Genomic DNA, 13,154 nt, shown 5'->3' with positions numbered 1-13,154 from the left:
ACTTGAGTAAAAAAAAAAGTTAAGACTAACGAAAACAGAAAGGGAGAGAAATAAAATCGCGCCCTAAACCACTAGCCTTGTGATAATGATCAGCATGTAGCCTACAACAGGACATGAATCAAGCTAACGCCATGCAGTCTTTCTGAAAGTGATGGAGATGGAGCTGCAGTTGTTTCCCCTCATTTTGATGTCTCTCTTGTTCCTGTTTTGGCCTTTGATTTTAGTAACCTGACTTGGCTTTCTTGGAGAAAGACATTGCACCAGCAGCACAACAATTAGCGGTCCACTACTAGCGATGCTCAAGTAGATAGACTACCTTATGAATCGTGCAGGCGGACTAAACCATTTAGCTCTTTAGCAAGGGAGAGTGAGAGTGACCTTAGACAGTTTTCATGTTTTGTATAGAAAATCCAGTCAGTCAAACTTTACATTTCGTCTGACATTAATTTTTACATTTAATTTGGAAGTTAAAATATTCAGGTAAAATAAATATATGGTGGAAATAAGTATTGAACGCTTATTTTTTTTTTCAGTAATTAGCCTAAACTTCCAGTGAGTCTATTCGAAATTTTCACCACACATTATATTAACACACATAAAAAATCCAAACATAAGAGTTTTGTGTATTAAAGTGGAATGACACAGGAAAAAAGTATTGAACGTGCCTACTGAAATTGCTTCAATACTTTGTGGAAAAGCCTTTGTTTGTAAAGACAGCTTCAAGACATTTCCTGTATGACAAAACTTATTAGTCGCAGTATCAGGTGTGATTTTGGTCCATTGTTCTAAACCAGGGGTGTCAAACATGCGGCCCGCTAGATGGTTTAATCCGGCCCAGACTTGTAGAGAATACATTTCTGACGATGTCAAAAAAAAAAAAAAAATCTCTAGCTCATTCCTGTGAGGAGTTATGAATTTTCAAAGAAATAACCGAAATGCTCAATTCAGCCGCTAGTCACAGCCAAAAAACAAAAAAAAAGTTCGGAGTTGACTGGTCCTGTGCTGTCAGTTTGGCTACATTGTCGGGAGAAAAGCAGGCGTTGCGACAAAATTCAGAGACAAAGTGCAGCCTGCAAACGGAGGACAAGATGTTTGGGCATTTTATTGTATTTTGCACCAGAAACACTAAACTTGGATCATGTTAAAGTGTGATTGTGCAAACTGTAAATTTAATCAGGTCGCGAGGTCTGACTCACCGTCAGTTTGACTGTTTTCTTAGTGATAATGGCATTCTGTCTGGCTTACCATACCACGCTGTAGTACGGTGGTTAAGCCGAGGTGCCGTACTCAAGCGTTTCTTTGAACTACGAGAGGAAATTGGACAGTTCTTGGAGAAAAAAGGCAGACCAGTAGCAATTTAAATGCCCGGAATGGGTGCAGGATCTGGCCTTTATGGTGGATAGCCTATTACACAGCACCACCACCTAGCCTACACAATTATTTGATCTGATGTAACCTAATCGTATCAGTTGATCGTATTGCTCATGCACTGCTAACTTATGTTTGTTAAATTCATTTTATTTTTCATACATTTGCACATTTACATTTTTAAGGCAGGATGTTAACTTTCTTCATAGCTCCCACTTGAGTTTAGTGTGGTGAGTTGGTTCAGGTGGTCAGATGTAAAAATGTAGGCCTATCCACTCAACTATAAAAATAAACCAGTTGTTTATGAGAGTGAAATGCATTTTATTTCAATTTCACTGGCCTCTCTGGATAAATGTGTAATAATCTAATATATCCCTTGTGATTATGTAGGCTACACATGTAGGCTGAAGGGTAAAGCATAGCCTACTGAAAAAAACTAAGCTGTGGATGTTTTGGATGTTTTGCAATTATTTCACTGGTCCGGCCCACTTGAGATCAGATGGCCTGTATGTGGCACCTGAACCAAAATGAGTTTGACACCCCTGCTCTAACTACTTACAGATTTCAGCTCGTTCCTTCCCTTTCCTTGCCTTAGTGCTTTTTCTTAGCGTGTTCAATACTTTTTCCCTGTGTTATTCCACTTCATTACACATGACTCTACTTATGGAGTTGTTTGGATTTTTTATGTGTGGATTACCTGAGTTATTACTAATGCCTAATGAAAATGTTGTGCCCCCTGTATTCCACTTTTCAAGGGCCCTCTCCTCCATTGCCCTATACTTCCCACTTTCCCCCCTAGTTTGACGCCCTTTAATCTGCTGAACCTTCTGATCGTTTCCAAATATAAAAAAAACTCTCTGCAACTCAACATTGGCCTGCCTGCCTCAGCTGCCTGTGAGGGGCTTTTCAGTTGTGCTGGATTACTGTTCACTGCAAAGCGACCCAAGGATGAGTGCAACTAACTTTGAAAATCAACTACTGCTCAAACTTAAAGAACTTAAAGGAGGTGATTTTTCACATAGATCTCCATTTCTCAACATCCTTATCAGGCAAGTAACTCCACTCGGCGGCCATATTGCAACACTTTTTGGGCACTTATCGTCCATCTATTTCGGCAGAAATGTGTGTGCGTAAGGCTTCACGACACCAATCTTGCTCCAGCAGCGAGATCACAACAGATGATTGGCACGATGTCTTCACAGCACACCACATGATTGGCTCAATGTATTTTACAACACACCACATGATTGGCTCAACGTATTCACATGTCAACGTTTTGCCGCGGAAGGGTTGTGATATGTGTAGACAACTGCCATATTGGCGTTACAAACTAACCCCATGCATTACTATGGAGGATTTTTTGAGTGCTGTATCTCCTCATTAGAAAGTCTCTGGTAAAACTGGTTGTTCTGGTACCCACCCCCCCAAAAAAAAGTAACTAAGTAACTTTTACTTAAAGTACATTTTAAATTAACTACTTTTTACTTTTACTTGAGTACATTTTCAGATCGGTATTTTAACTTGTACTTGAGTAATATTTTATCAAGGTATTGGTACTTTTACTTGAGTACAATATTTTCATACTTTTTCCACCTCTGCTCACACACACACACACACACACACACGTCTCCTCTGGCCACCCAATGGCCAAAGCACTGGCTAGCTCTCGTACGTTGTTTTGTGCATCATCGAAGTCATTAATTCCCATACATTCCACTCTTGACAGGCTGCTGCCTTTACTGGGTCAGCAGAGCTGTTGCAGTGTTTCTAATGAGCTGTCGGAAGGTCCTGGGTCAACTCGTCCAGCTAGACCGTGTGACAGGTCTGGACATTATGTGACAAAGAGAAAGAGAGAGAGAGAGAGAGATGTGAGGGGGTACTACTAGGGTTCCATGGCTCTTTCACAGAACTTACATCACCTGACTACAGGACAGCAAGGGAATTGTTGTGTAATACCATAACAACAATGCCTGATGCAACTTTATATGTGTTATACAGTATGTGTGTGTGTGTGTGTGTGTGTGTGTGTGTGTGTACAGGCACGCACTGGGGCGCACTGGGTTCTGGCCACAAATTGTCTGATTTCAGCTCCACTGTTAATTGTGCCCTCTGCGTTGTTGTGACAGACAAATCGAGGAGGCGGCATGGTGCATAACAAGATGGAGAACAGCAGCGCGGGGCAGGGGCCTGACCAGCTGATGACCTCATGCAGAGAGGCTGTCATGTGAGTTGGCAGCAGGGAGGCAGGCGGGGAGGCTACCAGAAAGGCAAGTGGGCTCGTGAATCTCTCTGAATCGCACCGCCTGTCCCTCTTTTATTAGATCTCTTCATCTCTGTCTCCATTTATCGCTAGCTCTTTCTTTCTCTCACTCTATCTCCTTCTCTCTCTCTTTTTCTCTCTCTCCCTTGTCCTCATTCCCAGGCTGTTCTCTAACAGATGGAGGACCCCATACCTCCGAGAGCCCCATTGGCAGCACCTGTGTGCTACTGGCACTCCGCTCCTCCTCTCCTCTCCTCTCCTCTCCTCCCTCCTCAGCACTTACACACGGCTGGGTCTCCAGCAGAGAGGAGCCAGAAGGACGAGTAAACAACCGCTCCACTGCACCCCACAGATCTTTCTCTCACACTCTTTCTCTCTCTCTCTCTTTCTAACACACACACACACACACACACACACACACACACACACACACACACACACTCTCTCTCTCTCTCTATCTCTGCCAGACACAGACAACTCTCCACCTAGGGGGAGACCTTCTCAAATCCATGTTTATCCACAGCCCTGATCCGTATGGTTGGGGGTTCCTGGAGTGTTGATGAGGAGGTGAGGCCTGGGCCTCTCTGGGTGTCTGAGACACTGCCTTACTGAGTCTGAACGGACTTATTTTCCTCATTAATGACCGGCGTTCTATACATTATCCCGTTTATTATACGGCTACTTGCCAAAACGAAAAAAAAAAACTCCACATGATATGTCTCTTTACATTTATTTGTTACCGTTTCGTTGTGGCTTTTGCTGAGAAACAAATAGTTCGCAACACACGCTGAACTTGAATCAAACATTCTTTAGAACACAGCTGATAAACTGTCTGCTATCACTTTTGAATGAAGTTCCATTGCAAGAAGTGACCGGACAACTTGTGACGTGAATAAGAAGCACAAAACCCATTTTTCTTGACATCGGTCTATTATACAACGGTCTGTTGGAGAAAATGATGAGACCTCCGAACGTTAGGAAGGCCCATTCAAGTCAATGGAGCATTCTACAGCATTATGAAGAGCCGGGAGCTCTGGGAGCTCAAAGTCTGACTTTGCTTTCAGTTACACACTGTGTACATGCCCTTCTCCTTCTACAACACTGTGATTATAGTGGCCACCCAGGTATAACTGGACCCCTGGATTACCACTGGATTTACAACTGTAGGCTCACAATCTTTTGTTTCTCTCTGAACTTTCACAAGCTTTTTCCAACCTGTTCCCTGCCGTGAGTGAGACAGGAAGTGAGTTTGCATATAAGGTCCGTCTCCGCGCTGTGACCTCATCGCGGCCACTCGGCTCGCTCACCACGAGGCGCTCTCCTTAAGCCCCACAGTCCGCCACCTTCAGGCTCTCACCCGTCTCATTATGCATGCAGGATGATGGCCAGCGATGAATGCAAGTGCGTAAATGTCACAAGGAAATGTCAATAGCTTCCCAGAGCCCAAAGATATAGAGCTCAGTGCTGGGAGATCGCACACCGCCTTCCTCATTTACGCCATTCATCCATTGTTAATATCTGTGATTAGAGGGGGTTGAACTGCTGATGAATTAAACAAAACAAACGGGGCTGGGTGGGGCAACGACACATGGGCCTAACAGGCCACAAGCCATGGAAAAATACAACATTTCCTGTAGATATCATCAGTCCAGAGGCTGTAAGAGGAGGATAGGGAGAATGGTTGTCCTCATAAAAAGGGGACAAAAATAAGTGGAAAACATATACCAATGTCGCTGTCTTGATTAGGCTTATTGTTTAATAATTGAAATATCTTATATTGATATTTAACTTATTTGGTCTGCAAAAGTTAGTGCAAGGAAGGGTACCTTTTGCTAGCTAATTACATTAGACAATGTGAAAAAATTGGAATGGGACTATGGCAAAAGCAGTACCATCTACAACATCACTCAAGTACAGATAAAAGCACTCACCTTCAATTGAATCTGCACCAATAATTTTACTGGTTTGGAGATTTAAAACTTCCAAACATACTAAATATACCCACACACATTTACTTCTCCCATGGCTGTCTGTAGATGCATACTGTAATATCACATTTTATGTATCAGACTGTTAAAATACATCATATATTTTCTTTACTACACCCATGAAGGAACAAATACAATGACTGTGCAATTAAGGCTGTGCAATTTAGAGAAGGGTGGATGAAGGCTGTTTACTATAGCTGGGATTATGACCAATGATACATGGCAATAGCTAGATAGGTGACGTAACATCATGCTTACATAAATGTAGTGCGACAGCTCGGGGTAGACTCTGTAGGCTGCTATGAGCGGAGATATGGGGCTCTTGTTGGGGAAAGTGGTGGTGACGGCGTGGTCCACCTCGGGGAAGGACATCACACTGAAGCCAAATCTCCCATACTCCTTCAGGAGGTCCTCGTCCGGCTTGTCGTCGCCCTCGCTCAAGATGCTGCCCACTGCATATCGGCACTTGTCTTCGGGGACCTTAGAAAGGGGGGAGGGGGGATGTAATTTGTGTCTATTGTAAAACCTAAGCACGTTTGTGTCAGATTTGTCAACAAAAGATGTCAAAAACTGAAATGCACTGCAGACTCACTTCAGGGTATGTTTTCTGTAATTCATTGTAAGCAATTAAACAAAATACTTTGTGGCCCCACTAATTGGGAGCTGAAGTTGCACTCGTCATTTTAACCCATTTCATTAAATCATAAAATCATGCCACAGACACAAACAAAAATGGCTTATCAGTAAAGATTGTGTTTTCAAGGAAATATATATTTTTTAAAGTGCATGAAACTCCCATCATGTCTCCCAAACTCCTGGCCAGATCCTGTGGTCAAAATTAATCCAAGACAACTGGTGTGAGACTGCAGCTTTATTCAGGAGCATGTTACACACATGAAATGTCGAAGTAACAAGCCCACACATCTGTGGGTGAAGTCAACTCTTATACCCTTACCCCACACCCATGGAAAATCACAAGTTGTCACCCTCCATTAATCACTTAACCTTCTGGTATTTTAACAGAGATAAGAAATGTTTACAACCCCACTTAACCATCTGGTGTTTTGACAAAGATAAGAAATGTTTATGACCCCGCATCCTGGGGTTACCCACAATTCGCTGACACAAGGGTTAATTTAACTAAACATTCTAACATAGGAGTTTCAGAAAACACAAGGGTCAGAGTAAGGAGATGACAATTAGATTTCACTACACGTATATAAGGTATAGAGCCCGACCGATAAAGGATTTTGAAGGCCAATACCGATACAAATATTTGTTGATTTAAAAATCCGATATTCCGATATATCGGCAGATATATATTTTTTTTCTTTCAGAAACGCGCAACAAAACATTAACAGATTTCCCTAACATTAGTTATTTGTAGTTATTTATGAGTATTGACTAAAATAACATAATGCATTTCAAAAACGTGTTAAATTTTCTAAATAATATTGTCACAGTGGAACAGAGGAACATTGAAATATATTAAAGTTCTGATAAATAAAATGTATAAAAATAGAAACTTAACAAGTTTCATAAATATAATTTTGAACTAAGACTTAACAATTACAAAAAATAATGATGACATTATTTCTATCATCATCATTTGTATTATCATTAAACAAGATAAGGGTCACTCTTAAATGTTTGAGTGTGCGTGTGTAATAATTAGTCCCTATTGCCTTAGCTACCTTATAATTACAATGTCAGCTTGCTTATCCCTTTACCTGCACTTTTAAAATTATTTCCATCAAGCTACATCAAACCATTTTCAATCATCTGTTGCTGCCTGTCTTCTAAAACCTACTATTTAGTGATCTAAATCCATTATGTAACTCTGCTGCGGCTGAACGACAGTCTGAAATGCACACTTGGCATCATTGGATTTCACACACGTGTAAAAGAAAAGCTAACTTTTATGCACAAGCTACGTTTTGCACAAGCTACGTTTGATACTTTTTCTCTATGTCTAAATGTTCACTCCTCTCACGTCTAATTTACATTTTAAAATGCAGGGACTGTAACTACAGATATACTAGTAATAAATCATTACTTTATTTAGGCAGAATAAGTTCGTTGTGGTTTCCAAGCTCATTAATGTTAACGTTAGCGGTCTTCCACTGATATTCATAGCATTAGCTAGCTTTGTGGTTAGCTAGTCTATGATGAGCACTAATTTAGCAATGGATAACGTCATACTGCAAATTGTAAAACATACGCTTTCAAAATAACAGGCCGGGGAGAGATGATACGTCTCACTGCTATAACTGTTACGCTATTAAAGAAATACATCTTCAGTCACATTGTCAAAAGTTAAAAGGACAGCCAGTCAACTAGTCTACACTGTAACAACGTAACGTAATTACTAGCTAATTCCGCTTCACTCTCGGCTTATTTAACAGCAGCAAAACTGGACATTGTTTTCACGAATTTTGTCATGCTTATTTGAGTTAAGAGAACTGATGGGGATGTTCTTTTAATTGTTTTTTCAAGCAATGTATGTCTCGTGACCAAATCACCATGAACACACTTCACTGATGATCTCACTCGCGGATAACTTTCTCTCTGCCCGACTCTGGCTGGATCAGCAGGTTGCAGGATGTGTGGCGCGTTATACACGAGTGTTGCCAGCAGGGACAGTGTAGAGTGCCCTCTGGAGGACAAACTATACAACGCCAACACTTATGACATGGTTGAAGGGTGTTTCGTCCGTTTTTATTTTATTTTTAAAATATTCATTTATCGGCCATTATAAATGCCGATACCGATAGTAGGAAAATGCCTAATATCGGCCCGCCGATAGATCGGTCGGGCTCTAATAAGGTATACTAAACATTCAATGAGAAAATTAAAAATTATCCCACAATCCCTATAGCTAGCATTGCACATGGCAGATCAGATCCCTATAGCTAGCATTGCACATGGCAGGCCAGATCCCTATAGCTAGCATTGCACATGGCAGGTCAGATCCCTATAGCTAGCATTGCACATGGCAGATCAGATCCCTATAGCTAGCATTGCACATGGCAGATCAGATCCAGGTGAGCTGAGTTATGGGCGCTGTTGTGACAGGCGCCTTCTTGCTCTCTAGTGTGTGACCAGCTCCTTCTGTGTGGTGCAGTCACCACAGTGCAGATGGCGCAGGGCATTGCTCACGGCTTCTCTGGCAGCACAGCTTCCCATCAGCACACATAGCACCAGTGCTGCTCTCGTCTGCCTCCCGACTCCACCGCCTGCTCACGTACCATCTTCATTGGCTCATTCCCACTGCTGGTTCTGTTTGCTCTCTCTGCCATTCTACGCTGACACATTTTCCCTTCATACGTCTGAATGTATTAATGGCACTCACTGTGTGCAGAGTGCACATTTACACACACACACACACGTGCTGACAGTAGCTAGGCAGGAGAGCCAGGTCTGAAAGACTCCGCTCTACAATGCCTCTCCTCCAGCCAAGCCGTTAGATTACAGTGGGTGGCCTGTCACTATCAGTCTGTGCAGTGCTCCAGTCCAACAAAGACAAAATATCAGCCTGAGCCTGGAGTGAGGAGATGGCGGTTTCCATGCACATCCTGTCTTCAGATGATACATCAGCTGACCCTAAGAGGACTGGATTTACACGTGTGGGGACCCATAAAAAAACCACATGCTCTTTCCTTGGGCCTTAAGCTCTAAATCCCATGGAAGTGGTTAAACGTCTCCTCTTAGAGGTGAGGCAAGAGTTGAATCTGTAGACACCCCTCGGACATGAAAAATTCCTGTTTTTTTTATTTATTTTTATCACATGCCTGTTCCTGATGTGTGCCAGGCCGGACGTGAGTAATGATGACTGACACTCTCGGCACTGTGGCACCAGGCAATCTGTTCAGCACAGCACCAGCGGCCCCAGTGCTCGAAATCGTCTGTTCGTCAAACGGAAACCTGGTGGGCGCGGTGACTAAGAGCACAGCCCACAGAGCGCCAGCGTCCCCTCTGTCTACAACTCATAACGGACACTAAACACACCACTTGGCCTCGATAAATTAGCCAATCGCAATAGTTACTTCTGCTGTGGCTCGCAGAAACAATGGGCCATCAATGACATTGTGAGGATTGCTATGATAGGCTTGTCAGAGCATGGGCGGCCGTATCCATTGCTTGCATTACAGTGTCAGTTCTGCTTGCCCACCTTTATCCACAGACAGGGAGAGAGTGTCAACAGACTTTCAATATAATGGCTACTGGCGGTCAACACTGGGCTGCTGCGATAACACCCAGATAAATCCACATAAGTGAGCCAGGGAAGACAGCTGACCACCCACGGCCTCATCACACACGCAGCAATTCCTGCTCTCGCTTTCCGTGTGTGTGTGTGTGTGTGTGTGTGTGAGAGATAGAGAGAGAGAGAGTCTTAGTCTCTATCGCTTTCACTCTTTCCTTCTCTCTGTTCTGTGGATTCTGTGACTAAAGGCTTGTTACCAAAACCCCGAAACCAACTAATGATCCTAATTCTGTGGGCAGGCCATCACTCAGCCACCCACACAGATGCAGCCGCAAGACGAAGCTCAGCAGCTCCCCCACACAGCACACCCGAGACCGCGGGCAATTACAGAAAGGGACTTCTTCGCTCCCCCCTTGCTGCGCCCATTACCCACACATTTGTTTACAGCACCGGATTTCCTTGAGCAGAGGGTCTAAGTGAGACTGAAGGATCTGGCCTCTTCTCTGGCCTCTCGGCTGGTCTTCCACTGTCCAAGAGAAGGGTGGTGGTGAGACACAGCACATGCTTAGCCATCCGTTAAGGGTGGATGTGAAAAGCTAAGGGCAGGCAGCGAGGACTGTAACTGGACCAAGCTCGCATACGCATGAAGTGGAGCAGTAACTGATGTGGAGGACCTAAAGAGCCTGCTCTCTCTTTCTCTCTCCTCTCTCTTTCTCTCGCTCTCTGCGTAATTGGGCAAAGAGATGTCACTTTGGTCACAATGCTGCGCAAAAAAACCCAATTCAGTGCACACCCAGCTGTGGCTGTGCTAGCTTCCATCCAATCTCCACCAAGCATATCGGTGCCCCCCCCCCCACCACACCCCGCACGAATCGCTGCACACTCGATGTATTATCCACTCAAGACACCACTCCAAGAAAGAAAAGCCAAAGAAGAAAACAAGTGATCATGTTATTATTGGGCAGTCGGGTGGACTGTGCTTTCCCTTATCTTCTCCACACCATCCAATCTACAACCACCCACCCACCCCCCCACAGAATCCTCCAAATGCGGGTGAGCTCATTATTTCATATCCCACTCAAGTGGAAGCATCCACGGCCCACGGGATTCAAAACATGGCCGACACACCAAAGCACCGCCGTTCCCACTTGCTCCGGGTTCTCCTGAGCAGGGCCTCCAGAGGCCTGTTGGGGAGGAAAGTAATTTTGAAACCAATTCTCTGCTGTGAGGTGTGAGGGGCCCCATCCTCTGACAGACGACGGCTCTCTGACAATAAAAAGGTAGGCCTGCGGAGGTAATTCTTTATTAGCAGACACTTAACAAGGATTTACTCGCCTCATCTTCTCACGGATAGTTCTCCCTCCAGGCACTGGCTTCTGGGAATGCTCAATATTCTTAATCTCATCCCAGCCCAACATCAGTCACCAGGAACGCACTAAGGAGGGAGTTCTTTCTCTCCTTATTTGAGGAAAGGTGAATGTCCCTGAGCCTCCAGAGGTGGTCAGATCTGGATAATGATCGGGGGTGTGAGGCGGCTGGAAAACCAGCTCATGAAAAGTTAAACAGGCAACCAGACAGATCCCTGTCAGGTGCAGTTGGGTCACTTCAAAATCAACAAAAGCAATATTGATGGACCAGGATGCTTTATCCATTGCTAATAATACAACAAGGTGTGTGGGTTCACAGACATCATCCACCTCGCACTGTGGTGTTCCTGCCTCACACCAGCTTTGATGAGGTGCGATCTGACAGCAGGTTAAGAGTTCCACTTCTTAGTTCAGGGCAAAATTCTGTCCGTGCCGGACCACTAGAGAGGAAAGCTCATTTCATCTCTCCATGGGGCTCCTGAGGGAAGGGGTCAGAGGTCGTGCCCCAGAAGGCCCATCCAATCAGGGGGACAGGAGAGCCTCCACCAAGCATGACCCTGCTGTGACCAGGTTGCGGTCAGAGTTGTGGCGGTGTGATTGATTGTTTGTCTGGTCTCTAGTAAAAGTGTTAAAACTGCTGGTAAAATGCTGCCTTCCAATGAGGCACCATCTGCGGCATGGAGTTGATCTGACACCCCAATGAGTTAAACTACATGTTTTATACACAGCAGGGTGCTGTAAATATCAACAATGCTCTAAAATATGTGTGCCTATGTAGTGAAAAACCTTCTCGAGTAGTTTGCTGTATTCCGGCTGTTATTGAATTATGATTTCATTTAATTCTGTGAAATGTATGAATGATTGAACTGTGACGCTTGACAAGAAACCATTTATAGCACATAATGTCAATAAAACCCACAAATGTATCAATTACCCCAGTACATCATCATTTTCATTCAGCAACCATGTTCAAGTAAACATTTTTCAATAGCTTGGTGTCATATTGCTGAAGCTGTCAAAGACAGCAGCAAACGGCAAAGGTTACTTTAGATTATGACAAAATACAGTTATTAAGATGTGAATGTGACCTTGGCAGCACTCCACAGAATTATAACTCTGACAGGGCATACCCCAGCAAAAACAACTGAACGGTGGTCTATCTAACAGGGGCTTACAATACATTATGTTAGCGATTACAAAACCACAAAATCTCTGGTCCCCAAAAACACTGCTGTACATTTTGATGTATTACCTTTTCTACTTTATGGTAATTCTATCCCATTTATATTCTTATTCTATTCTATTAATTGAGTGAATTATTATTTTCTTGATATTGAGCAAATCAATCACTACCAGCCCTGAGCCTGTCTGCTTATAGCTGAGGGGTGCCAACTTGACAATGGCTAGTAGGCCATTAAAAGAAACTTTGTTGTCTTTTAAAGAGAAAAGCAGAGTTGCCTGGTCTTGACACCACGGAGATGGGAGACAAACAAACTGTCAGACATTGTTGTTGTCAAACCCTCAGTCTGCAAGTCATTAGCCCCCTATAGGCAGGACACATGGTGCACAGATTCACGCCCGGGCTGAAATTGAGACTAATCGTGCCTCACTGTGGAGGGACGGTATGCTCGCAGCTGAACCACACAGCATCCAAGCTGAAGTAATGGGGCAGGAAATGGAGAATGCAAATAGCCCTGGTCAGGACAACACTTGGAGGAACTTTCACATAGAAAAAGACAAGTTCGCTCATCTAACACAAGTATTTTGCGCTAAGAACAAATGTATTTATTCTATGTATTCTTTCATTGTCCAAGCATGTCACCCTTTAAGATGAATCATCTCATTTTTGACACACAAGTCCTAACTAAAACTAGATGTACCGCAGAGTGGTACAAAATATGCCCGCCGCCCAGTCCAGCACATTTTTTCCACAAAAATAAATCACGCTGAAAGGCCTATATGATTCT

The 13,154-nt window shown here is 43.6% G+C and overlaps 1 protein-coding gene across 1 annotated transcript in view; it reads right to left on the bottom strand.

Moving 5' to 3' along the window:
• Positions 1 to 13,154, bottom strand: part of tex264a (testis expressed 264, ER-phagy receptor a) — a 76,369-nt gene that overhangs the window by 54,174 nt on the left and 9,041 nt on the right. Inside the window, exon 2 of the mRNA XM_076267509.1 lies at positions 5,875 to 6,096. Coding sequence (XP_076123624.1) covers positions 5,875 to 6,096 — 222 coding nt within the window. The remainder of the gene's footprint in view (positions 1 to 5,874; positions 6,097 to 13,154) is intronic.

This window comes from Alosa pseudoharengus, unplaced genomic scaffold (assembly GCF_046254945.1).
Source record: "Alosa pseudoharengus isolate Yale_2024_CS ecotype anadromous, Long Island Sound unplaced genomic scaffold, YU_APseudo_1.1 YU_APseudo_1.1_scf_5, whole genome shotgun sequence".
NCBI classification, from domain to species: Eukaryota; Metazoa; Chordata; class Actinopteri; order Clupeiformes; family Clupeidae; genus Alosa; species Alosa pseudoharengus.
The sequence above is the reverse complement of the archived record's forward strand: the minus strand, read 5'-3'. Positions and strand labels throughout refer to the sequence as shown.